Source organism: Myripristis murdjan, chromosome 9 (genome assembly GCF_902150065.1).
Source record: "Myripristis murdjan chromosome 9, fMyrMur1.1, whole genome shotgun sequence".
Taxonomy (NCBI): domain Eukaryota; kingdom Metazoa; phylum Chordata; class Actinopteri; order Holocentriformes; family Holocentridae; genus Myripristis; species Myripristis murdjan.
This window is the reverse complement of record NC_043988.1, coordinates 27,716,639-27,743,332: the sequence shown is the minus strand read 5'-3', so window position 1 is coordinate 27,743,332 and position 26,694 is coordinate 27,716,639. Positions and strand designations below refer to the sequence as shown.

At 41.3% G+C, this 26,694-nt stretch overlaps 2 protein-coding genes across 4 annotated transcripts in view; one reads left to right on the top strand and one right to left on the bottom strand.

Annotated features, from left to right (window-relative positions):
- Nucleotides 1–26,694, bottom strand: part of hint2 (histidine triad nucleotide binding protein 2) — a 390,237-nt gene that overhangs the window by 342,528 nt on the left and 21,015 nt on the right. The window lies entirely within an intron of this gene.
- On the top strand, nucleotides 16,199–25,494 carry LOC115364767 (uncharacterized). 3 transcript variants are annotated; one of them, XM_030059346.1, is made up of 9 exons: nucleotides 16,199–16,316; nucleotides 17,421–17,451; nucleotides 17,567–17,613; nucleotides 20,194–20,355; nucleotides 20,620–21,513; nucleotides 21,682–21,849; nucleotides 22,795–22,950; nucleotides 23,168–23,260; nucleotides 24,175–25,494. In XM_030059346.1, exons 5-9 carry the CDS (start codon nucleotides 20,644–20,646, stop codon nucleotides 24,466–24,468), a joined length of 1,581 nt encoding a protein of 526 aa, XP_029915206.1. In that variant the 5' UTR covers nucleotides 16,199–16,316; nucleotides 17,421–17,451; nucleotides 17,567–17,613; nucleotides 20,194–20,355; nucleotides 20,620–20,643; the 3' UTR covers nucleotides 24,469–25,494. The 3 variants fall into 3 exon arrangements, with proteins under 3 accessions (XP_029915206.1, XP_029915204.1, XP_029915205.1); XM_030059344.1 differs by having other exon boundaries at nucleotides 16,200–16,316; nucleotides 24,172–25,494; XM_030059345.1 differs by lacking the exons at nucleotides 16,199–16,316; nucleotides 20,194–20,355 and having other exon boundaries at nucleotides 17,354–17,451; nucleotides 24,172–25,494.

Sequence of the window (26,694 nt, the reverse complement as noted above, 5' to 3'; positions counted from 1 at the left end):
GATCTACTGTATATATCGATGTATCGCCCAGCCCCATCATCATATTATGTTTGCATCAGGATAAATGTCCATTGAATATTAGTTACCAACAACATGTTTTTTGGTGTCACTGGACAAGGTAGAGATGAAGTGTCTTGCTGAAGGCGACTGCAGTAGATATGGGACTGAGTGCTCCCACTGGGGGACGGCTTCACCACCCGGTGGACCAGAGGTTTTCTAAGCAGGAGGCGGGCCTCCCTGGAGGGGCACCAGACAGTCTCAGGGGAGGCTCAGACACTCAGGGTGAAAAAGATGTTCATGAGTGTTTTCTAATAAACTGACAGATGGTCTCCCACAAAGGGGAAAGGCCTTCAAAACCTGAATGTCAGTGAGTAAATATTGCTCGGGACGGGGGCTTCGTTCCTGCTCAAAAAGGAGGCTGTGCTGCAGAATAGCCTAAATATGTAACATTTGGTTGTAGAGATAGATCAGAGGTAGCTCTTGGGAATTTTGCTGTTTTTCCTACTAGTCAGACAAACTGTTTGATGCTTTTCTGAGTCAGCCAGTCTGAAGTTAAGTTGAACAACATTATTAGTTAATATTACTGCGGCTCCTTCTTAACCTCTCCTGTCATACAGTGACCACGTACTTCATCTTGTCTTTTTTTTTTCCAAGTGGTTCTCCTGTTTCCGTCTGTCCGTCTTTCTTTGTATTTTTCTTTGTTTCTCTCAGTTTCTTCGCCTCCTCTTTATTTCTGTTTCTCTGTCCGCCCTCTCATCCCCTCTTTTCCATTTTCTTCCACTTTCTGACAGTTGGTTGTCACAGGAAATCATCTTCTTGTCATTTGGACAAAGCACACACATCTTCAACAGAGAATTTAACAGAGTGGATGAACCTCTCAGATTGTTGGGATCCAAAAAACAACAACAAAAAAAACTTTTCAATTTCAAGTCAGGCGTGACAAGGCATGACTGATATACGAAAATGTATAGAAGAAGATGTATATTTACAAGATCAATAATCAACAGTATATGAACTGAAACCATATTGATTTTTTTGAGTATTATTTCTGCCTTTATGCAACCTCTATGCTTTCTAGTTTTCTCATATCTTTAGACTATTGTCGCCTAATTTTCCAGAATATTTTCTCTCAAGTAATCAGGCACTTCCTCTGTTGTCTGAGCCTTTGCTTCCTACTCACATATAATCATATTTGTTCCTCCTTGAAGAGAGACGAGTTAGAGACTTCGGACTTGACTTGACGCCTATGTGGAAGATTTGACTTGACTTGAGACTTGTGCATATTCAGCCATGACTTGACTTTGAATTTGGCAGGTCAGACTTGATCACAGTTTAATAATTAATGGTGGTAACTAGAACAAGCCTCTCTGACATGAGTTGATAAGGCCAGCAGTCACCATAACAGCCATCACCCATCACCTCTGTGCGCACCAGTGCTGTGAATTGGCAATCCTTGAGAGTGCAACTATACTCTGCCCGTGACATCCAGTAATCTCTGCACAGTCGCTGGCACAGCACAGCTGGGGATGGAGATCCCCTGCCCGCCTCACAGAAGAGAATTGTGTGTAAACTGTAAACAATAGCCTCCATTTAAAAGTTAGTTGGTACAGGATGTCAGTTTCCATGGCTAGGCTGGTGTTGGTCTTGCCCTGTCAGGTACAATGTCAGTATTTTTGTCACTGAGTTTAAATGTGATTTTGGAATAATAACTGACTTTTTCACAGTGCGAGCCATTCGGAGCTAGAGACTTTTTAGCAGAGTGTCGAATCCTCTTCTCCATTAACTTGTTCACTGACTCACCTCCTGTACCTGCTGCAAGCTACCTAGTGCAAACTGCATAGACAAAATGAGACAGTGTGTCACTATTGTGCACTGTTGTATATTTGTGGAACTGTATCAGCTATCAAGTTCATTATTGTATTAACCTAGACTTATGAGGACAAAAAAAGTGCTCATTTCAGCTCTCCCCGCCCGGAGCTGAAGGTCCTGGGATGAACAAATCACTCACTCACTCAGTACTCGCTCTTCCAGCCTGGAGACTAGAGGCCAACCTTTGCCCTGAGCTGAACTTCACCTGCATGAATTACTCACTCACCTACAGGTTCCATGCCACAGACATGAACCATCCCAGCTGGAAAGCCTGGAAGAGCCACACAATGAAATTATTTTATCCCATTCAAGTTAGTGGATAGACAGTAAATATGCCTGCATGTCATCCACCCTCTCTCCCCTCCCTTAGCTGTCTCTCTCTACTGTAGCTATCAAATAAAGCAGAAATGCCAAAAAAAAAAAAGCGTGACTCAGTGACTCGAAAACCTGACTCACTTTAATGAGTGACTCATACAAACTTGAGTCACTAAAAAGTGTGATGTCTCAATAATAAATGCTTGTGTTCATCCTACTACAGATGCACACTTGGGACTTGACATGAGATTTACTTGAAACTTTGAGGCCAAAAGACTTAAAAGTAGCTCTGATGCAGTGATGAGACATTGTGGTTTTCCTCCATTTACTTCTATATGAAGGGTATCAAACATCCAGTCCTCCATCCATCCATCCATCCCTTCTCTTCTCCATTCTCTGCTTTTCCTCCTTTCTAGGTACCAGTCACTGAACTGTCAGTTTTTTCTACTTTTTTCATTTTTTCTACTTTCTCCCTCCTCACTCCTTCTTTCTCTTTTTCATCTCCCTATCTCCCTTTTCGTATCGCTCTCTCTTACCCCTTTACCTCTCCCCTTTTCTGCCTTTCACATTTTACCTGTCTTTCTCTCCCTGGATGTCAAGGCGATAGCTACCTCATCCATCTATGTTTTTTTTTTTTTTTTAATTTATTTTATTTATTATTGTTATTTTATTACAGCCATATCTGTTGAAGTACCTTCTTGACTTTATTCCTGTTTCACGAAGCCACTGCGATTTACACCCCTATTCGTACTGAAGCGGGCGAAGAGAGGAAGAGGACGAGGTGGGAATGGGAGGGGTGGGGCACACTGTCGATCAGATTTACAACTCCCATGCACCGCGTCTCGCTCAGATTCCCCACCTCCCGCACCCACCCTTGATGGGTTCAAGGTTCAATTCCACTGGGAGCCTGTTTAACAAGAGCACATCCTCCCACTGAAAAAAAAAACAAAAAAAAACTGCAATGGCATTTGATACACAGACGGACAGCCGCGTGTGTTTAGGCGGGTACCGGCAGCAGCAGAGATTTACGTGTTGGCGCTCGAACAGGCGAGAGCTTTCTATCACTGTAGCTGAATGTTTTATCATGTCACGGCTACGATGAGATAGGCTGCTCTGCTCCCTGCATGGGGGAAAAAAAAAAAGCCTGACTGGAGAGTTTTAGACAGGGAAGGAGGGAGAGAGGAAGAGCAAGACAGAGAGAGAGAGAGAGAGAGAGAGAGAGAAGGAAAGAGGCAGACTATGACTGAGCATTGTACAGCTTCCAGAGAGCATACTGTAGAATAGAAAGCCAGGGGGCCATATAAGCATCAATCAACCTATTGATCAATGAATTGATTGGTAAATCAGGCACCGCACAGTAACTCAAGGCTGAAGCTCCATTAGGGAAGAGCTATGTCATCATTACAGACCAGAATTCAATGGCTTAGGCTAAAAACCTGCTATCCATTTTCACAAAGGCCTTACACAGAGGGTCAATAGCACAAAAACTGGGACAGTGAGCTAAAGTTAGTCTCTCTTCTTTTTTTTTCCCGATTCTTTTTCTTTTTTTTCCACTGTTGACTCATCTATACTGTGAGATGGATTTTACGTCAAAAGCTGCACATTAGGCAAAAGGAGGTGCACTTGCTGATGGCAATAATGACACACTATTTTGATGTTTTCTGTGGGATTCGCCCTACATCCCAACTGCATTTTTTGCAAGAAAGTGGCTGTAATACACACACACACACACTGTCATAACCGGGAGTATGACAACAGTGGGCTTTTCAGTAGTGAAGCATTAACAGGGTGCAGCTATTACATGCTTCTTACTGAACTGCTACTGCACTTTTTCTCCATCCTTGGAAAAATTGTTTGGGGGGAAAAATAATTGCTCTTTTATAGGCGCTGGATGTTCCAATTAATCATCTGCTAAGTCTTTTACAATGCACAAATTGTGGTTCTTCTTTATTCATCATTAAAGAAACAATTGAATGTGGCGTGATAACAAGAAAAATGCATGAACGAGAAGTTTTGCAGTTTCTACAACACAGTATACTCCTATTTAGCGGAGACCAATGCAACATGAGTTTGAGCGTTAGTCATGATTCTGCAACGTCTAACCATATAATTTTAGTCGTCACATCAATTTCACATCAAGAGATTAAAAAAAAAAAGTGGTGAATAGTTGGTTGGGAGACCATTAATCATTTTGTTCTATTGCATTGCATTCAAAACAAAGTATGTGGTCCTATTGCAGGATACATGTTCAAATAGTTCAGCAGATTCTCTCACTGTAAGTATCAATATCAGTTCCACATCCAAAGGTGAACTGGAGGTAAATAACTGTTTTTTTTTATTGTGGGTCTTAACTGGTTTTCTTATTAATTCAGGCTCTAATAATGTCCTCAACTCAGCTTGTCCTGAACCCTATCTGTTCAGTAATGTGCAGGCAAGTGGGCTAGAAGGTAAGGCATGTTAATGAACTAATTAAACAAATTTCTGCTGTCTCCATGAGAGGAAAAGCCATGATTGTTAATATCTCGATGTCTTGTTTCAGCATACCCCACCCAGCGCTGTGGATCCTGCAAACTGTGTGCACACACAAACTCACACACACTAACAGAGACAACCTCCCACAGGCGTAGACAGACAGGGACATAAATACACAACCTCACACACACACACACACACACACAAACGTATAGCTCATACACACACATACACTGTGGCATACGTTCAACATGCACAGAAAACCACCCAGAGGCATGCGCACAGGTACTGTACACACCCGCCACTCTGCCCACGCACACACACATGCTCTTATGCCCACCTACATGCTACACTGAATTATTTATGCAGTGCATTCACAGTACGTAGTGTTGAATGCAAGGTATATCTGCTGTGGCAATGGTAAAAAGGCAGCTAATGGACTGTATGAGGCAATTGTAGGCACACACACACACACACACATGCACACACACACACACACACACACACAAATGAGACAGCTGCAGCTCCTAAAGCCAGTCTATGTCTCCTAAGGGACTGCTTAGCCCAACACTAGCCCTGTGATAATGTGCCATTTTACTGTATGCATAAAAACCGTATGATAGAATGTATAACTTTACAATCTGCTCTGACATCAGCACAGCTTTAATGTCTCCTGATGTTCTTTTGAAATATGTTGGGCCAGTGCAGTACAATACATACACATGGCAGCCATAATAGTCATGCATTTAGTCTGTATCCCGTGGTAATACAATAGTAGCGAACGATAAAAGAGACATATGTGCATCCCAGGATGTTTGTTAGGAGGCGCTGTGTAGAGCCTGCCTGACTGGCTGGCTGGCTGATGTTATTGGCTGATATTGGCTTATCACAAATGTACTGGGTTTCATCATATATGCTGACAAACATGAGACAAAAGACATTATATATTGCAATAAAAAGCAGTTACGATTAATTAAAACTTGTGTTATTATTAAATAGATTGGCCAGCGGAACCCATTGTTGTGGAAGCCATTTTTTACAATACTTTATTACACGGCTCTGAGTAATGAAGAAGGCAGACTTCACTGTAATGTGTAATGTGTGTAGCCATCCAGGTAAAGGCTAGCTGTTATAGACACAAATATAATCAATATATATGGAGTATTTGTTTTAGCAGATCATTGACAGCTAATGTTTTGCGTTAAAAGTAGCTTTTTTTTCATAAGTAGTCAGTTAAGAAGAGGGATAATGTACAGCCAGCCAGTCACTATTGCAAAAATAAGGACATGATGCAAAACAGTGGAGTCTCATATTGCCCTCAAGGGTGGCTGAACCCCCTGACTTAACCAAACTTGATGATACCCTGATAAATCTCTGTTTTTATTTATTTATTAAAAAAAGGAAGAAAAAAAAATCTGACAATAGACACTGTCATTATCAGAAGATATTTACTTCCAAATATCAATATTGGTGGTGACCTCAAAAAATTGTGTGTTCAGCTCTGTGCTGTCGTGTGGATTCTAGCAACTCAAGACAAAACAGAAAAAAGTGCCACACGTTACTTTCTTCCAGTGCTCAAACACTTATTCAACGATTGCACAGTGTTTCAGCACTTTTCTTCAGGTGTCTGGCAGGGGGGAAAAAACAGGTGTCCACTGAATCAATCGTGGTCAATGTCATGTATTCCTGACAGGTTTCTCCAGTGATTTGTTACATTTGATAAAACACAGTCAGACACCTGTTTCTTCCTGTACCAGGTCCCTGATGGCAATTTAGTTGCAACGCTGTGCAACAGTTTAATAAATGTTGGAGAAGTGGAAGAAGTGGGCATCATTCTCTCTCTCTCTCTCTCTCTCTCTCTCTCTCTCTCTCTCTCTCTTTTAATCCATTACAACTGTTGTGATCATAATGGCAGCATGACATCCTGCATTGTATATCCACTCTTTAGCAGCACTACAGTGATAGAGTTGCAAGGGTAGGCTGCATCTATCTTGCATTCCAACAGGAGTTTAATAATTTATGCCCTGTCCTGTGTAATGTCTTGTCCTGTGTAAATTAGAGCCTTGTCCTGTGCAATGAAGGCTGGACAATTGATATGCAGATATTGTCACTATAAATCTCAGTCAGTGACATTTTCAAAATGCCCGATATTGATTGCATTGATTATTCTGTGAATAAATTCTGGAAAATTATATGATAAATGGTGATCAAAAAGGACTGGGACTCAAGTCTGTCAGCTGGTGCATTGTTCTGTCAGACTGCATGCAATCTGGGCTACATTTTCAACCCTAGGAAAATATTATTTTTTTCTATTCAATAAAAATGTACTAAATGCATGGCCAGGGATGTGGCGTGGCAATACAGTAGTTATCTAAAGGTACAGAGCATGGAAATGGACAAGAGAAGCCGGAGGAGACACAGGACGGGGCACAGAAGGACACCAAATGGCACAAGACCCTCATTACGCAGGGCGTTACACTATATTACACACAGGACACTGCACACGACACAAATGATCAGACCTCATGTCCTGCATTAATACTTACAAGTTAGTTAATTAGGCGATATGCCGGGTGCCTGTGACCGCAGCACACCAGTGCCAATAGTCCACAGTACTGTTTAATTATTAATTTAATTATTAATTGGTGTGACGTCCACCACTTAGTCAGTTTGTGTGTGTGCTGTCTCAGCTATGGTCTCAGTCTGTGCCATGTTGTTTTTGAGGCACCAGAGAGAGGAGCTGATGCTGACTGCAGTATCCACCCAGATCTGCAGCACCTGGGCCCAGTGCCCCGCCCGATATCACAGTCCCAGCTTCCAGCATGGCTCTTGCTCTTCTCTGCCCATGCCTCCACCCTTTTGCTTTGCTTAGCGCTTTTGTTTTATTTTTACCACACACAATACCGCGCCCTACAGCATCTACACACCTCCACATGGACACTACTGATGATACTGACCAACACATCTTATATTCACAGTTCAGTTTATTTTAGTTGTTATGATAAATCATTTATATTAGTTGGCATTTTGTGTCTTTTCCAGTTTTTGCCATGGCTGATGGACAGGGCTATGACAAAATGAGGGCTCGTCCGGGATCTGAACCAGAAAGGACCTTAAGATAAACACATTTATTTGACTAACTGTGTTGTCAAATAAATGCATTCCCCTCCTTGTATTTCTGCTTTAGGTTTGTAAGCCTCATTCCTCTCCTCTTCCACATCATCCAGATCTTTGTTGGTAACTTTTAATAAACTGCTGCTTTGTGCTACTTTTAAGCAGAGGCAGGTCTTCACTTTTAAGTTTCTAAATCAAAATATAGCAATAACAAAGCCTATTAAATATACAAAAAATGTAATTCATTGCTGCTGTTGGTTTGGTGAACAGTATCAGCTGCTGCAGTTCAGTGGGACAGCCTTTGCTTTCTATTAGCCTAGCTGCAGGTATCAAAGGTAAACAAGACGGAGTGATACATATACAGAAACATGGTACTGCGAGATATGCCTCATTGCGGCACCTCTAAGCCGATCAAAATGTGAGAGTGGCACTGACTGTGGTAAAATTAGTAATTAACACACATTTTACACATGAAACAAAACGTGTGCTATCCATTACTCGTGTTGAAAATGAAACATCCTCCAGTTATCATTTAGTCCTACATTTAAATGGTGACATGTTAATAACTGAGGTTCAGGAGAAGAAGAGCACACTCCTCCATTAACTACATCCTGGACCACATTTTTTCCACGTTTTTCTCTCATCCCCCACCACCTTGTCTCCTCCTTTTTCTCCTGCTGCCCCTTGTCTCCCTATATATCTTCTCCCAAGGTCTCTCCAAGTGGGATCTCCCAGAAGCCAATACATCCAGAGTCAACCCCCTATCCCCAGCTACCAACCCTCAGCTCATCGTTAAGAGCTCCTTTTCATCCCACCATCCAACTTTGACACCTCGCTTCAGTTGAAATCAAGTGGTGGCCCTTGTCTCGTGAGTTGGTATGTATATGGTAAATCGTAGAAGCTTGCTAAATACACCAATTACGGCCCTGTAATGGACTGGCAACTTGTCCTATCTGCCTTCCATCAAGTGAATGCTGGAATACACTCCAGCCCAATTAATTACCCATTTAGAGTACCATGTGCTTAATAACACACAGTATACAGGTGCAGTGATAGTTAAAGTCCTCCTTTTCACTTTATGCAAGCTTATCCACTGTTTGGAAAACTCCACATTTTCCGTCTTCTCAGCTGTGGGAAGTTTCAAGGAACTGGTAAGTAACAGGCTGATTTACGCTGTAGTTTTGCATGACAATATACTAATTTGCCTCCACTGCATGACATTTAAGGAATAATTGGCCGCTAGTTCAGAATAAATGCAAGATAAATGCACGATGGGGGACTTCCACAATGGCTACGGCTGTAATCAGGTCTCATTTGAAAGGTTGAAAAATATCTCCTGTGTCAACGCTCCTCTCTCGCCCGTCTCTCTCCTTTGTGCTCTAACTAGTTCATCAGAAATGACACTGAAATAAGTTTTTTGAAAAGAATGTGACACATACTATTCAGGAGTGTGTTATGTGATTGGATGGCATTGCGTCAGCTACAATCTAGGCTGCATTTTGAACCAGAGTGGAGAGGTAATGAGTAGCTTCCTGTATCTGCTCTTATTCACTGATGTCAATCATACCGTGCGAGTGTGTGCTTTTGCATGTGTGTTCATATGTGGGAGCATTTGTGGCTGCATAAACGTGTGTGTTTGCCTATATACGTGTGTGAGAATGCGCTCATGTGCTCCTACCATCTTGCACGTCTTTGTGTGTACGCTTTTGCGTGTTTGTGTGTGTCTGTGTGATTGTGTGCTTTGCTGATTGTCGTCATTCAGTATTTCTGCCTGACAGCAGTGATGTGAAAAGTGGAGTGCTGAGAGAGGTGCCATATTAGTGAATATCAATGAAAGAGAGAGAGAGAGAGAGAGAGAGAGAGAGAGAGAGAGAGAAAGAGAGACAAAGAGCAAAATGAAGGATACAGAGAAGGAGAAGAAGATGAACACAGAGAGAAAAATAAAGAGAGAGAGAAACAAACAGAGACTTTTGGTTGAGGTGTTGCTCTATTCTGCCCAGCTGTGGGTGATGTGAGGCTCCAGTTGCAGCTGTGTAATATTACTAAAACAATTTGAAAAGGAATATCTTGTTTTTTGTTTGTTTGTTTGTTTGTTTTTGGCTGTCTTGATACTGCCTTTATCGGTGCTTCAGTGAGTTACCACTGCATAGGCAGCTTCCCTAATTACACAGACTCAAATACAATATAAGTAAATGTAGTACTGACTTCAAGTGTGGTTGCGACCATTTTCCTAGTTACTGTTCTTCCACGGAGCGTCATTTTTTTAACAAACTGTTTTTAAATGCCGTTTTGTATCAAATAGAAATTTGATGTGACGACAAAAATCCATTTTAAATCACAGGAGCATTTAAGTGCTAAGACTGCAAAAGTACTTGATAGTTAATCCCATCAAAAGTAAAGAGTTTTGAATAATCATTCTACTCTTTTCTGTCTATGGTCCTGCAACGTCAGGTGGTCCACAAAATTCAGTATTACTAGATATAGTAGGCTTAAACGTAGAACAGACACAATCAATAAATATAAAAACACAGATGCATCATACACTACTCACAAAAAGTTAGGGATATTTGGCTTTTGGGTGAAATTTATGGAAAATGTAAAATGTTCACGCTACAGTGATATTATATCATGAAAGTAGGGCATTTAAAAGTAGAAGCATACACTGGTGATTTCCTCATCTCAAACAATTTCTTGAAACAAAAGCCAACAACAGTGGTGGGTATACCACAACAAAAAATGTCAATGTCTCAATAACTTGTCATGTGCCCTTGAGCATCAATTACAGCTTGACAACGACGTCTCATGCTGTTCACAAGTCGACTTATTGTCTGCTGAGGCATGGCATCCCACTCTTCTTGAAGGGCGGCCCTCAGGACATTGAGGTTCTGGGGTACAGAGCTCCGAGCCTCTACACGGCGACTCAGCTGATCCCATAGGTTTTCTGTGGGATTCAGGTCTGGGAAAGTGCAGGCCACTCCATTTGAGGTACCCCAGTCTCCAGCAGCCGTTCCCTAATGATACGACCTCGATGAGCTGGAGCATCAAACACCTGATGTGAATTTTGCCGTTAAACTCCTTGTTAGAGAACAGCAACTTGTGCAAAAAGTACTGAAACACTGAACAGTTGGACATGTGCATTCAAAAGTTTACAGAAGGTCACATTAAGTTCACCTGTAAAGGTTATAATGCATTTTAGGTTCATCCTGAAATTTCACTCCAAAGCCGAATATCCCTAACTTTTTGTGAGTAGTCTATATTACACCAAAAAATAAAAAAGAACAGCAAAAACTGACACTAAAACAAATGCAATTGTTCCAATTATTTGTTGATTTTGTTGCTTTCAGTATGGACACAGGATAAGAGATTGACGTGTGGGAGCTCGCTGTGATTGTTCATATCTCTCTCTCTCTCTTTCTCTCTCTCTGTCTTCTTTTCTCTTCTCCTCCTCACTCTGCCTGCATTTTTCTTACCTCTCCTTCTTTTCTTCCCATATTTTCTTTTTTCCTGGACTCATGTCTTTCTCACCTTTTCTTTTCCTTCTTCAAGCACTGCACAAAATGTAAAATCGTAAAAACCACCGAAAACATTTATTTAGTCAAAATTCATTTGGACTTTGAGGATAACTGCAATTTCTCTCTTTGCCTTCGCACCATCACTTTATTTCCAGCTTAATCTCTTCCTCCCTGCCAAAATTTTATCCTTTCTTTCACTCCATCTCCATCTCTCATCACTATTTTTCCACCAAGTTATCTTTGCCACGTCCTTTCCCTCTCCCTAGAGATGGTGTAAATATATAAATAATATATAAATAACATCTCACACTGAACAGCCGTTGTATTTGATTAGCAGCCAGTGTGTTTTTGTCCTTTCAGAGGAACAGTTTTCCACTGTGCTGCAGAATGTCAGAGGCCAAGGCCCCTTCTCTGTTTGGTTGGTTCACTGTTTCACTGTTTACTGCCATGGGGACGATTTCCACACACTCGCTTTAACATTTTTGGACATAATTACTTGACTTTCTCCTAGGTCGAGTGAAGATGGCCGTTTATTTAAGCGGGAGACGCACAGTGGAGGCAGGCCAATGTCAGGATGTAGCTGAGACGTTTAAAGTGTTTGTCAGAGGTCGGATGATAGCAGATGACACACCGCATACCTGTGCGTTGCTATGCTGCTGGCTTATTCTTCAAACAGGCGATTGCTTTATGTGTTTGAGAGGGGATGCATAACTGTTCATTTTGTTCAATAAAAAGGATGCTGGCTCTCTTTCTAAACATGGTGTGATGGATGTTATGTCATGCTGGCTCAGGCCTTTTTAATACGGTGCATATGACATGGCAGTGCTGTGTGGCGTGGCAGACATTGATTTTAGCTGCCAGGGAGCTGCCCTGACGTAGATTGCTTCCACCCTTCAATTTAAATTCACTCTCCGACTCGTCTTACCCTTTCTCTCCTCTTGGCCGCTCATTCATCTGTCTCTCATGTACGCACGCGCACACACATACACATTCACACACACACACACACACACACAAATACATACATACCCTGTCTTGTTGTCTCTTGTTCTTACATCGCCTCTATTTCTGTGCTTTCGCCTTCCCCTCTTTCTTTCTCCCATCTCTCACCATTCCTCCTCTCTCTCTCTCTCTCTCTCTCTCTCTCTTTCCATCTTAATGCTGCTCATTTGGCATCTGCTCTTTATCCAAGGTGACTTGAGGATTTAATTTGTTTGTTGCATACAGAGACAGAGGTGCCAGCACATCTGGCTACACCAAGGAGTTGAATACACATCTAAAGGAGGAAAAAAAAAAAAAAAAAGTTACATGACCGCAGCATCTAAGTTGCAGGCGTCTCATCTTTTTAAGAGTCAGAATCCAAATGTTCAATTATTCATTATTAATTAAAGAATAACTAAAACAAACGCTGCTTTAGGCTTGGACTGAAACCAGATCACCTGAGCTAAAGGCATGTTGAGTGATTTATTCGCCCCTCCACCAACCTCCTCACACAGACTGTGTTGCTCCATTAATACAACACCACAGTGTCATCATTTACAGGACCCCTAGAGGTGGCTTAATTTTAAATCCTAGCTATGGATCATAATAAGCTGCTGTAAAAATGACCTGTGGGGTTGTTTTTTTTTTTTTTTTTTGATGGACAGTCTCATAGTGAAACAGACAAAGTGTAGAGTGCTACACACAGAGACTCAAACCACATCAACAGAAAATCCAGAAAAAAAAGAAAACAGAAAAAAAAAAAAAAGTCACACTTTTGGACACACTTTTTGATTGACAGGTGATTTCTGGGAAGTGCAGCACTTAGCACCAAAGATGTTGCCAAAATAAAAACATCCGGAAAAACATGAGGATCTCACAGATCCTAAATTAATTTTTTATTTTTAATTTCTAATTTTTTTAAAAATTTAAATCCAGTGTAACCAACACACAAACATTTCTGGCCCATATCTTTGTTTAGAGGACAGTCAGTCATCCAGGCAGACAGCCAGTTAGCTCTCTCCACTGGCAGACAGACACAGAAAGTAAACACATCCAGAAAGAGAGAGAGAGACACATTACAGGGTTTCTGTTTGTGCTGCAGGGGGAATTGAGTTTAACTGGCTCAAACATGGAATCTGATATACTTTCACTTACCTCTGAAATATTAAATGAACTTCACTGATACTATACCTGCCTCAGTGGAGCCTTCTAAAGTATTCAACTACTCTGATCCTACCTGGCTCAGTGGAAGCAATTAATCTGAAAAGTTTCATATACTTTCCTTTTTTAAAATAAAAATTTCCTGGCGGGATAGAACAAACAAGTAAATTTATTCATAAAGTGCTTTTTTTTTTTTTTTTTTTTTTTTTTTAAAGCAAGCAGTAACCTAAACAGCGTGACCCCACCCATCTGGCACACGGCTAGGATAAAAAACGGGCGCCCGGCAAACACCTGAAAGGATTCAGCACAGAGACTGACCCGGTGTATCTGAAGCCGCACGCGTGGGGAAAAAAGACAGATGGTAAGGTTTGAGCAAAGTGACTCGCAACTCCAGTTTTTGCAGTTTTCATGGTCCTTAATGGGTCGGACAAATTTTGTTTCCCAAGAGCGCATGAAATACATTCCAAAGCCATTGTAGAATATTTAAAGGGCATGGTTATCCGTTTGAAAATCAGTGTGTTTTTTCTTACTCCCAGACAAGCTGACTCTTTTTCTTTTTCTTTTTTTTTTTTGGTAAGGCACAAGGTTTTCATCTGAGCGGGAGATATATGATTTCTGTTGTGGTTTTAAGCTGTCAGTCTCTGTTGGCTTGCAATTAAGGCTCCGCTCGATGTGTGAAGACCAGTTGAAAAATGTAGGCAGCATGTGCCACATCAGAGTAACACAGATATTTGGCAAATAGATAAAGATAATTGCCCAAGACATATTGCATAGTAATATATGAGATGGTAAACAAAATGGGTTTATATTCTCGCTCGCTCTGTTCTCTCAGTTGCTGTCCATCTCGCCATTTTTGCTTTTCAGTTTTATCTCCCTGTTTCATTCTGATCGCCCTATCTTCACCTCTATATGCACGTTTCACCCCCTGTTGTTCCTCTCCACTTCCTTCCTGAAAAACATATTCATCACTGCAGCAATCCCATACCAATATTATTTTCTTTTTTTCTTTTTTTATCCGGTGGACTCTTGTCGTCTCCTGTTGTTTCAGTGTGTGGCCATCTGTCATTGGTCAGAACTTCAGAGGAACCAGGAAACAACAAACAGGGGAGACGTCTAATTGGCCCGCAGAGGATAAGGGCCTTTTCATGGGAGCGGTCTTTGGAGGAGGATGGATTAGAAAACAGCAGGTTCTGGCGTTAGAGGAGTACTGGCTCTCATTCTGGGGTCCAAAGACTCCCACGGGGGCCCCAGAGGGCTCCAGAGGGTCCCACTGAAAATGTCAAATAATGTAGTTTAATTTTGTTATTATTTCCTTCATCATAGCTGGGTACAGGCAGGGTTGGGAAGTTTCTTTCAAAACATAATCAGTTACACAGCACCTCTCACAGTCAAACTTTCTCTTTCCCGGCATCAGGGCTGTTTTATCTAATTATTTTCTCTCACTTGTTATTCATGCAGTTTGTTGTTTCTGGCGCATTCCACTCGATACTGACTCTTGATGTGATTTTGTTTCTGTTGCCCATTACATGTGTGTCTGTGTGGCTTTTTGTTTCTTTCTTTCTCTGTTAGGGTGTGAAGTTTTGATTCCCCTAATGGGACTGCTGTGTTTTTCCTGAACAGATTATTATGATGTTCAGCCACAGACAGTTACAGTAATGGGGACCCTCCTCTCTAGATGTAATGTGGATAGAACCACTTTTAGGATCGATTTTGCGAGGCAGTGGGCTTTTTGTTTTACGGGATTAAGTGTTGATGGTGCAAATAGAGAACAGGCAAATGCAGATGGAGCACTTTTTAAAGCAGTCATGAATTACATACACAAATTAAGTAATCACAAGAAAAAAAAAAAGAAAGAAAATGTCAGTTTGAATCAATAATCATGTTCTTTGTGAAATTCCTTTGAATGAGTTTCACTGTAATGTAAAAAAGGAAAAATTCCCCGTAACACTGCATGAAACTGGACTGTCTAAAAGTGGCCTGGCACTCAGAGAGGCATGCAAGAGGAGGTTTGTTGATTCAGATAGGTGAGATGAAATTGAATTAGGTGCTCCCTCTCTCAGTACCTCACACAGTTAAATGACCATAAGCAAAGACACTTACTCCCCAGGGTAGCAGCTCTCAAATGTAAAAATGATAAGTGTATGCATGCTCAGTCAAACATCAACACTAGTTAAAAACAAAACATTCAAATAAATAAGTGCTGCGGATGTCCTCCTAACCTGCCCCATCATGCAAAGCGTCGAGCACATCCTGGGCTCAAGTTCTGGAGCGACCAATGGGAGTGCCACACAGACAAACACACAGACACACAGGAGGATCAGGCAACTCAGGTTTATTGAAGATAAAAAATGGAGACTTGAGCTGGTTTCTGGGGGTTTGCAGCCACTGGTCAACGGGGTGTAAAAGAGTTTGCCAACCCTACACCACACCATACCACACCAATACCGCAATGCCAGATCCTACACTGTAAAAACGAACTTTGTGGTCTAGTAAAATATATCAACCAAATGGTCATAATATCTACATTGTAATGTTAGGTTTTGATGAGAACTTAATACAATTGTATAAATATTACACAATTAATTCATCCAATAAATAAACAGCAATATAAGAATAACATTTACTTTAAATTCACTCATAATATTTACACAATTAATAAACACGGCGCATAAAACTAAAAATTCTAAATAAATTTTAATCCAAATGGGAGCCTGTTTGAATGTGCGCATGCTCACTGGACAATGCACGAGCAGCACCAGTCACACAACCGCCAACCGAACACACCCGTCTTGCCCGAACAGCACTCAGCCAGTCTTGCAGTCAATACGAGCAGACAAGTCGGATGACAGATGTTTGGGAATTATATTCTGCAGGCAGTAGCACTTTGGTCAGGTAAGTGTAACTAATCATTGAATTAGCTGGTTTTAAATATCTGCATTTACCCTGCCGGACCAACATTTCAGTTCCACATACGTTCGCCTACGTAACTAGCTAGCTACAGCAGCGAGCTGGCTGGCAGCACAACGTTTAGCCGTCAGTGGAATTCCGTCTTTGTTCACCCATATTTCGTTAGTTAGGGTTAGTTGCTGGGTGGCGACGCGTTAAATAGCTAGAAATGCGGCAGCAATGGTGGTAAGATAGCTAGCTAGCACTACTAGCTAACGTCACGCCACTCCACTGCTGATAACGTTAGCTAGCTAACTACCTAGCTAGCTAGCTAGTCGGCCTGCAATCGTTATGTAAAGTCGGCATGCCGAATCCTGTCGGCTCCGACATAGCCGGTGTACCTAGCTAGCTAGGTGGGTAGTTAGCTAGCTAACGTTATCAGCAGTGGAGTGGCGTTAGCTAGTAGTGCTAGCTAGCTATCTTACCACCAGTGCCACCACATTTCTAGCTATCTAACGTGTCGCCATCCAGTTAGCTAATGAAATGAGGGTGAACAAAGACGAAATTCCAATGACGGCTAAACGTTGTGCTGCCAGCCAGCTCGCTGCTGTAGCTAGCTAGTTAAATTATCCAGTGCTAGCTAACTAGCTAACGCTAGTGCTAGCTTTTTGCTGACTAGCTCTAGTTAATCTGTCCACCTTTCAAGCTCGCTAATGTTAACTTGCCAGTGAGCCAGTTTGACTAAGCTGACTTTAATTTGTTTGTTATACTATTTGGATATCACTGAAGTGTTTGGTGTTTGTTTGAGCTGTATTGTGAAGGCCATAAATGGCTTTACCAACCATGGCTATCTGACTGAGGCAATCTGTTTTCTATCTTAACCATCAAACATAATCATCTTTAAATATATCTTGATGTGGTGTAGTAAAAATGTAATGTGTGGTGTTTTGGTAAAATCACTGAGCTGAAGTCAATATTTCTGCAATCTTATCTCTCTCTCTTTCTAACATGCGTGCGCGCGCACACACACACACACACACAGACAGACAGACAGACAGATAATGGTTTAGGTCATTGTTCTAACCTGACACATTTTCTGTTCTTTTACAGGTTCGGTCAGTGCAGTGCAGTTAGTCTTTTGGTAAGTGCATACCAGTATTTACACGACATAACACCCCCACCCACCCAAACACTCTAACACACACAGGCTCAATCGTCTAGGCCATTGTTTTAATATAATTTTCTGTTTTTTACAGGTTCAGTCAGTGCAGTGGACTCAGTTTCTTTTAAAGAATCAGTCTTGGTGAGTGTAAAATATGATTTACACACATTATTTTTTTAAAAAAAGACTTGGCCTAAGTCAGGATTGCCTGGTTTGAACTATGCTATGAGATGGTCATGCAAACGTTGCAATTTTAGGACTTCAACGCGTTTGGAGCTCTTAAAGCATTATAGACTGAAACATTTTCACACCAGTCAATGCCGGTCACAACCCTGCTTGTACTCAGATTGTCCTTGTTCCTTTAATGGTTGGAGTGCACTTCACTCACATCTGTCTCGAGATCATCCCGAAACTGTGCCCTTAGAGCAAACTGTTTCTTTTTCGTGTCTTGTTTGTAATTTGTGTAGTTTCCACTCAGAGAAGCAATATTTTGAACACCTTGGGACTCATCTTAAAAAGCACGAAACTGTCCAATGTGTTTTTAAAGGGTGTGACTATAGCACGTATATATACACAACTTTTGCTTCACATAAAAGTAGGAAGCACACTCCTCACTGCCTGGAAGATTTTAAGGATACTGTATTCCAGGCATTTCCTAATCAGGCAACAGATGCTAGTTTGTTGGTAGATGAAAATGTGTTGGTAGATGAAAGTGAAGGTTCTTCTAATGAAACAGTTGTTGGGGAGGGTGAGGACTTGAGTAAAGTCATTGTAGATAGGCTTGGATGCTTATTGCTTAAATTAGATTGTATCTTCAATGTGCCCAGTAGGTGTATAGATGAGATTGTAGAGGAACTTAAATTTATCGCTTCCTCCGCATCTGCACCTGTTATTCAAAGCATTGTTGACAAGATCTTAAAGAACCACAGTTGCACTGTTAGAGAACCGGTGATCAGAGATTTGGTAAATGGGATTTGCCAGTCAAATCCTGTAAGTGCAGCCTTTAGTGAAGAAGGTCCTCTTGGTACAGCATACCAGAGAAAAAGTTACTTAAAGGATCACTTCTCAATTGTTGAACCAGTGGAGTTCATACTTGATAGAAAAGAAGGAAAGTCATTCCAATATGTACCAATTTTGCAATCCTTATCAGAAATTTTGAAAGATAGTGACGTTCAGCATAAGTTGTTCACTCTAAAACATTCTAGTACTTGTCATTATACTAGTTTTCGTGATGGTTCCCATTTTAAGGAAAATGATTTTCTATCTGGAGAAGACTTCAGACTTTCACTTCTACTCTACTGTGATGACTTTGAAATATGTAATCCATTAGGAACCTCTCGTAAGAAGCACAAGGTAACAGGTGTCTACTGGGTCTTGGCTGATATCCCTGCTCTATTGAGATCTACTTTATCTTCTATTTACCTGGCTATTTTATGCAAGGCAGACGATGTGAAGCAGTTTGGTTTTCCTCAAGTGTTAGAGCCTTTATTAACCGATTTGAAAACCCTTGAAGAGCAGGGTCTTTTTGTGCCCTGTTTGGGAAAAGTCGTAAAGGGCACTGTCTTTTCTGTGATTGCTGACAACCTTGGTGCCCACTCATTGGGGGGGTTTGTTGAAAGTTTTTCTGGGTCACATGTTTGTAGATTTTGTCTTGCAGAGCGGTCCCAGTTTCAGGAACTTGAGGTCAGGACAGGTGCATTCCCCATTAGAACAAAACAGCAACACCAGTTGGACGTGGAGGCTGCAGTAGCCCGTGACACCCATAGCCGTGGAGTCAAAAGACAGTGTGCAATTACAGAAAGGTTGAATTACTTTCATGTGACAACAGGTTACCCGCCTGATTTACTGCACGATTTACTTGAGGGAATTGTACCTGTAGAATTAGCACTGTGTTTAGAACTCTTGATAAAGAAGAGGTACTTCTCTCTTGAGGAGCTCAATACCATCATCAAGCAGTTCCCATACAAGGGGAAAGATAGGACAAATTGCCCCACACGTATAGCAACAACCTTTGCCTCCCGTAAAACCATATCGGGAAACGCACACGAAAATTGGTGCCTCCTGCGGCTGTTTCCGCTTATGGTTGGCTCCAAAGTACCGGAAGAGGACCAGGCATGGCAGTTGTTGATGACACTCAAAGATGTTGTTGAGTTGTGCATGTCACCTACCCACACAGATGAAAGCATTGGTTACCTTGACAGCCTAATTTCAGAGCATAGGCAAAGATTTTGTAGTGTTTTTCCACAGGGGAAGTTGATGCCTAAACACCATTTTGTAGAGCATTACCCACAGCTCATTAAAGCTTTTGGCCCAGTGGTTTTCTTGTGGACGATGAGGTTTGAAGCAAAGCACCACTTCTTTAAGAAGATAGTGAGACAGACTGGCTGCTTCCGCAACATTTTGAAGTCTATGGCAGTAAAACATCAGTCAATGATTGCATACCATCTCCATAGTTCAAATGTCAAAAAACCTGTTGTCTCAGTATCAAAGATAACCAAAGTTCCTTTGGAAGTTGTTAATGAGAACATCCAAGAGTTTCTGACACAGAGATTTCCTCAAGAGACGGCTGTTAATTTGACAGCCAGTGTAGAATGTCAGGGAACCAGTTATGCTATTGGCATGATGGTGGCATATGGCTCCACTGGGGGCTTGCCCGACTTTGCTGAAATACTGCAAATCCTCATTGTTCATGACAGAGTGGTGTTTGTTCTGAAACTGCAGAGTGCATGGTACTTGGAGCATTTTAGATGTTACAAGTTGGAGTCCACTAGCACCGTCAAAGTATTGGAGCAGTCGCAACTCACTGACACATACCCCTTGGCTGCTTATGCAGTGGGAGGCAATCGAATGGTTTCTCTGAAACACCACATCATCTCAAACTAGGTAAAGTACAATTTTAAAAGCTTGAAACCATCTTCTCTCCCTCTCTTTCTCTCTGTCTCTCTCTCTCTCTCTCTGCCTGCCTTTTTGCTTTCCTGTCTTTGCTTGTCTTTTCTCCATGCCTGCTTGCTTGTTAATGTTACTTGGTGGTTCCAAATAGCTAAATTGTTGCTGTTGTCAGAAACACTGCCATTAGCATAGCCTTTTGTGAGGAAAAATATTTGCCTAATGCCTATGTCTAATGAATTCATTTTTTTTCTCCTGAAGTTCTGCTTGCCCAGGCCTGTGAAGATGTCTGCCCCCACTCAACTGCGTGTTATCATTGATGAGACTAAAGTCTACAAGTTGACCCTACCCAGTGGAATCCCTAGCACTGTTGACGAACTTTTGAAGGCAGCACAGGAGAAGTTTGAACTCCAAGGCAGTTTCACTGTGATGTACATGGACACAGGATTTAATGACCAATTCTTCACTCTGGAGTCAACCGACTGGATCAAGGACAAAGACACAATCAAACTAGTTAAAAAAGAACCTCCTCCTGTTTTTGACCTTACCTTCGAAAATCTTAATGAGGCGGCTGCCTCCTTCCCACCAGAGCCACAGGAAACCTCTTCCCAGGATGACAGTTCCTCAGCTTGTTCATCCGCTAGCACCATCATTTTACAGAATTCACCGGGGTATCGAGATCAGCCATGGCCGACTGACTTTGTGATACCCACCTTCTCTGATCATGTTGAGGGGTATCTCCAAGATGGAAATAAGGCTTACGAAAGGGATGGCTCACTGCTTCTGGATCCAAGTTTGAAGTCTGGTGTATTAGACAAGCTTGCTGAAAAAATCGTCCACTACACACCTTATCCCTCTGGTCTTCAAATTGAGGCAGCTGCAGAAGCCCTGGTGACCAAGTACCCCTGCCTAAGGGAGCCTGGGACATCGCCTTCCGGCATGTATGGGTGGACGCAGCGACTCAAATACAAGATGGCCAACTACCGGTCCAAAATCAGAAGGTCTAATGTGCCTTGCCCAGAGCTGGAGATAAATTCTATGAGGAGGAAGCCACCGGGAGAGAAGTATCCTGCTAAGAACTGCAAGAGGCCAAAGAGAGCTGAGGTCAACTTCCTGCCTCCACATCCAAGTGGAGAAACTGGCGACAGTCTGGAGGTATGTTGGTTTGGGTGTGTCAGTGCCAGTGTGTAGATGTGCTGGTATTGGTCTGAGTGGGCTTGTGGGTGTTGGTCTGGATGTCTGGAATATTGGTCTGAGTAGGGATGTGGATGTGGGTGTGATGATCTATAGGTCTGCTCTAATTCCCTTCTTGTTCAATTGGAGGTGGAGAGACAGGAGCTTCTCAGTGACGTTAAGAAGAAGGACAACACAAAAGTCATCCAAGAGAAAATGGCCAAAACCTTCTCCTGTCGACGGCTGGAGGTTGTGAGCGGTACCCCATCTGCAGCTGACTTCAAAGAGAGATGGCCTGCTTTGTTTTGTGAAGCTGAGGTAGGCAGATGTTTTAAAAGTATTTATCTCTTGGGAATTAGCCATTTGTTTTCAGAATGTGTATTGAGTATCGTTCAGGATTAATCACATTAACAACACAAACACATTAAAATGTATTACAATTTATCATTAATTAAAACCTACACAGTCTATAGCTGCTGGTATAAAGTCATAAATGGGCATAATGTGGGGACGCTATGTGAGTGATCTGTAGGGCATGACAGACAGCTGGGTCAGTATGCACAATTTGCACCTGGTTGAGTTAAATCATTTTAAAGGATACCTCCTCCATTGATACAAGTATATTTCTAATAATTCCTCATCCCAAGTGTATCTCGTATCTACTTGCCACTTAGCTAGCTGTAGCCATTTTAGATAATTTCGGTTATTTCTTTAAAAATTCTTTTAAAATCATATGACTGAGTTGGTTCTACCTCCTGTTTTTGAAAAATTATTTTACTCGTATTTCTGCATAATTTTCTGAGCAAAAAAGTCTCTTGGAGTAAGTCTAACTCATTCCTGTGATTTTTGATGAATTTTTAACAAAATAACTGAAATGATCTTAAATGGCCACAGCTAGCTTGGTAGTAAGTAGATATGAGAATGAATGCTACTACAGAGATACATTTGGGGTTAGGAATTATTAGAAATATACTTGTATCAATGGAGGAGGTATCCTTTTAAATGTTTTAACTCAACCGGGTGCAAATTGGGCATAGTGACATGGTGGGCTGGTGCCTCCTATGGGTCACTCTCATAGTGCCTGAATGTCTCACATGTGTGAGTGATCCCCTTTATTTGGCACCTTTGACTCTCTAATATCTACATGGTTCAATGTGATTAGAGTGATATACAGAATTTGCCCTCCAGTTCCTGATCATATTCTTCAATCCTGTAAATAATGCCTCAGCCTTTTCTCATAATGTAAATCCTATTTCATTTCAGATCAAGGAGGAGTTCAGGAGAATTACTACAATTCCCCTGGAGCAGAGATTCCTGTCCAGATTGGACCTGTACACACCAAAGCTCATTGCCGTGATGAAGACCAAGGGAGGTACCGTGGGGACCAAGCTGAGGCCTCTCCTTAGCAAACTGAGTCAGGTGTGCTTGGTTAAAAATTTTCAAGGAGACAACACTGTCACTCTCACAACACAGTGCTCCATATGTACAGTATGCATTCATAGCATAATATCCCTTAAACTTCAATGGCCTGTATGTTCCCTTATTCCACTTATGACTCTGCAAATCGTGGCACATACTACTGTATATTCTCACCCGAACAGTTCATTGTATTTACACAATATTAATCTGTTCACAGAACCTAAGCACTGAAGCAAGACGTGAAGCAGTTATCCGTGCTCTCATACTGTACCTTGGAGAGAAGGAGGAGGACCTTTTCGAAGATTGCTGGGTAAAGCATGATTTTATTTTAACAGGCCAAAAGTACGGGTACATTTGGTGCGACAGATGCCACTGGCTTGTCATTTATGTGTCATTGGTGCCATCTAGCCAGTGTTGCCACGAGTCTTTGGTGCCATTTAATGGCCATGGCAACTCATCCTGCTAGCCCTCTGATTTTTAAGTGCAGCCTACAGCCACTGTCTGAGTGTAGCCTCGCAATGCCCAGTGTTTTTTCTGAATCTGCATTGCTCATCCTCCCAAAATGCCTGGATAAGTTTACCATTCAATGTGGATTTTGAATGCTGGTGACAACAGCCGGCATGATAAGGCCCGCCCACTGCATAGCGCACAGTTGATTTCCAAACAGGAAGCAACGCACCCCGTCCCCCTCATTGGTTCAGCGATATACAGGTTTTTTTTTTCTAGAATTTTACAGTCGTTACCACCCACCCAAGATGAGATATTTCACCAGGTGCTAAGGAGACAGAGACAATGCATGTGCAGGGCTCTGCGAGGCTAGTCTGAGTGTGATAACAGTTGGGGTAGGGACTATAACCACCAGCAAAGGGCACTGCTTACTTCACACAGGACGTTGTATGCCATTAGATTTGTCTAAATTCTGATTAATTGGAAAATAGATTTGACTTCATCAAACTGACTTTGACCTACTTAGGTGGTCCTTTTCAGTATACTAAAGGAATATTATATATTGAGTGAACTGATGAATGGGACTTGTAATGAATATGAACATTGCAATTACATTGGAATAGTGAGTAAACTGATCAGATGCATTGTATAACTTTACATTGCACACATGCTTATTTGACATTAGTCCATGATTTGTGCACTGATGATGAAAGATGACAGCAACTTCAAATGATTGAAACAGCTCTATTTGTTTTTCTTGTTGATTGCATGTAGCAGGACAACCACAGTGATGCAGCTGAGCATACCCTCAAGGTCCTGGTGGTCCATGGGGCTGAGGGAGAGCATCCAGTTGATGTGTCCATCCTCCTAGAAGGACAGGATATACTACCTGCATGTGGTGACACCGCTAAAGCCTGCATGCTGCTGATGGGGCTGATCTACGCCCTCAACCTGGCCTACCCCACTGCACTGCGCTACACTTTTGAGGCGTTTCAAAAACTTTTCCTCGAACTCGATGCGGTCAAGCTCTCCCCAAAACTTCAAACTTTGAAGGTGAAGTTGCTGTCGTGAAGCAACATGACACACACACACCCTCATACAGAGTGACCCAGCCCCTCATCTGTTCATTCTTTCCTGTCTTTTTTGACACCTGTTGGCTGATGTTCCAAAAGTAAATGTATTGTTTGGAAAACATGCATTGTAGAATGCATTATGCTTTTAATAGTGCAGTAGTTCAGAACCCAGAGTGACTGTTGAATGTTGCAAATGTTCAGTTTCACAGTAATAGCACACAAACATTTGACACACGACACTCATGCTCTTGCACACACAGACAGACAAAACACACATAAAGCAACATGGCACATATTTACACATACAGAACACACATTATCCCTCTAACACAGACATGCACACAGTGACCCACCCCCTCATGTTCATTTATTCTCTCTCTTTTTGATACCTGTTTGTCTTGATGTTCTTGCATTGCATTGTGTAAAGACATGCATTATAATGGTTTTAATAGTGCACAAGTTCAGAATACAGAGCGACTGTTCAAATGTTGCAATTGCACTGTTTCACATTGATGGCACACAAACATCCCACACAGGCAATTCTCTTGCACACACACTTGCATATTGGTAGCACACAATATTCGTGCACACACAATATCACTGACTGTTGACACACCTCACTTTTCACACAGACAACACAGACACTCCTCGTACACGGCCCCCCACCCCATACACACGTCTCCCATCTCCTATGAAAAGTTACACATTGTTACTTGAAATGCCTTTGAACTGTGAGGCACTGGTTGATTTTAATTTTCACTGTTAATGTTTTAGGACAAAAAATGCATGGTTTAAAAGTTATCTACCCAAGTCTCAAAATAAGATGGCACAATTTGAGTGATTCGTGTTTTAAATAGATTCTACATTTTAAATGGTTTTCAGTTATAATGGTGAATATTTTTATACTGGAAAGAAGGTATGTTTTTTATTTTATGTATTTTTATTTCTATATACATGCCATATTGATGTATGCCAGGGATTGATACATAACATTTTGAATAAACCATTGCATTGAAAAAGTGAATATTTATTGTAACATTTATTTCAACAAATTTAGTAACAAGTACTTAGATGTATTGGGTTAAGAGTTCAGTGTAATTAAGTAAAGTCAAATAGAAAAAGTTAATACAATTACTTATTTGTTTCATATTGGTAATCATTTAATGTTTTTAAGATTTACTTAATTATTAATGGGTGTAACCTGATTACAATAATTAAATCTTACTACATTACAGTAAGAAACTTTATAATTAAGTTTAGTAAGAGTTACTTAATATTTTCCTACATGTAATCTTTAGTTGCATGTAAATGTTACTTAATTCTGATGAGTGGGATATACTTGATATTGTAGCAGTAAAATTTACTTAATTGGAGTGAGTGCAAATACTTGCGAGAATTTTTTTAAGTAAATCTTACAAGTTGTTTTTTACAGTGTATTAACAGGTTACCTGCATTTTTTGTATGGGCCAATCATTTCATACTGGCTTTTGCCTATTAAATAAAAACCATATCATTGCACCCTCAGGTGAAACACACAATAAAAAATAACAACACATGCATAATGCCAGTTGTTTATCTGAGCTGCTGGCCATCTTATGACATCTTCACATGAAAGCTTGGCCTGATGATGGTGCACAGCAACTTTGAAAAGATTCAAATAAGGGTATTCGAGTTAAAGCGGGTGCAGAGCGAATCTGTGGCAGCAGTGGCAAATCCAGCGCCAACCTGTCATTTCATACTTTCTCACAATTGTAAGGTAACTGTTAAGTCTCAGAGTCCGCTGATTTACTGAGAATTCATAACAGGGCCTTTTCAAGATAACAGGCCTTTCAGGTATAATTGAAGGTTGACAGTGTGTTGCTGTTTTTTTGTGGACCAACAATAAGCTGAAATTGCTATAGCACTGACATGAAAAAGACAAACGTTGGCGTATCTGTGTAAGCTGCACAAGGTGAGACTTATGTAAAGCACACCGGTCATAGTAGCCGAAATCACAAAGTGGGTTTGTGACTCCCTCCCAAATTGATAAATTGAAATGCCACAGATTCATGTTATTTCACTGACATAAAGTGACAAAACAAAACTTTGATGGAGCAAGCGCTCTATCTAGAAACAGCTGGACTCACCAGCATTAGATCTTCTGCATCCCTCATCGCTTTGATCATCGTAGACCGGCCTGGTTGGTAAATATGAGCCTGTTCTGTGCAATTTACTGATGTCACAC

What these genes read in the sequence shown, in the direction of transcription:
- LOC115364767 (XM_030059344.1), top strand. Translation starts at nt 20,644, where the DNA reads ATGTCTGCCCCCACTCAACTGCGTGTTATCATTGATGAGACTAAAGTC. An exon ending in CTTTGTTTTGTGAAGCTGAG is followed by an intron (nt 21,850 to 22,794) that starts GTAGGCAGATGT and finishes ATTTCATTTCAG; the next exon opens with ATCAAGGAGGAGTTCAGGAG. An exon ending in ACCTTTTCGAAGATTGCTGG is followed by an intron (nt 23,261 to 24,171) that starts GTAAAGCATGAT and finishes GATTGCATGTAG; the next exon opens with CAGGACAACCACAGTGATGC.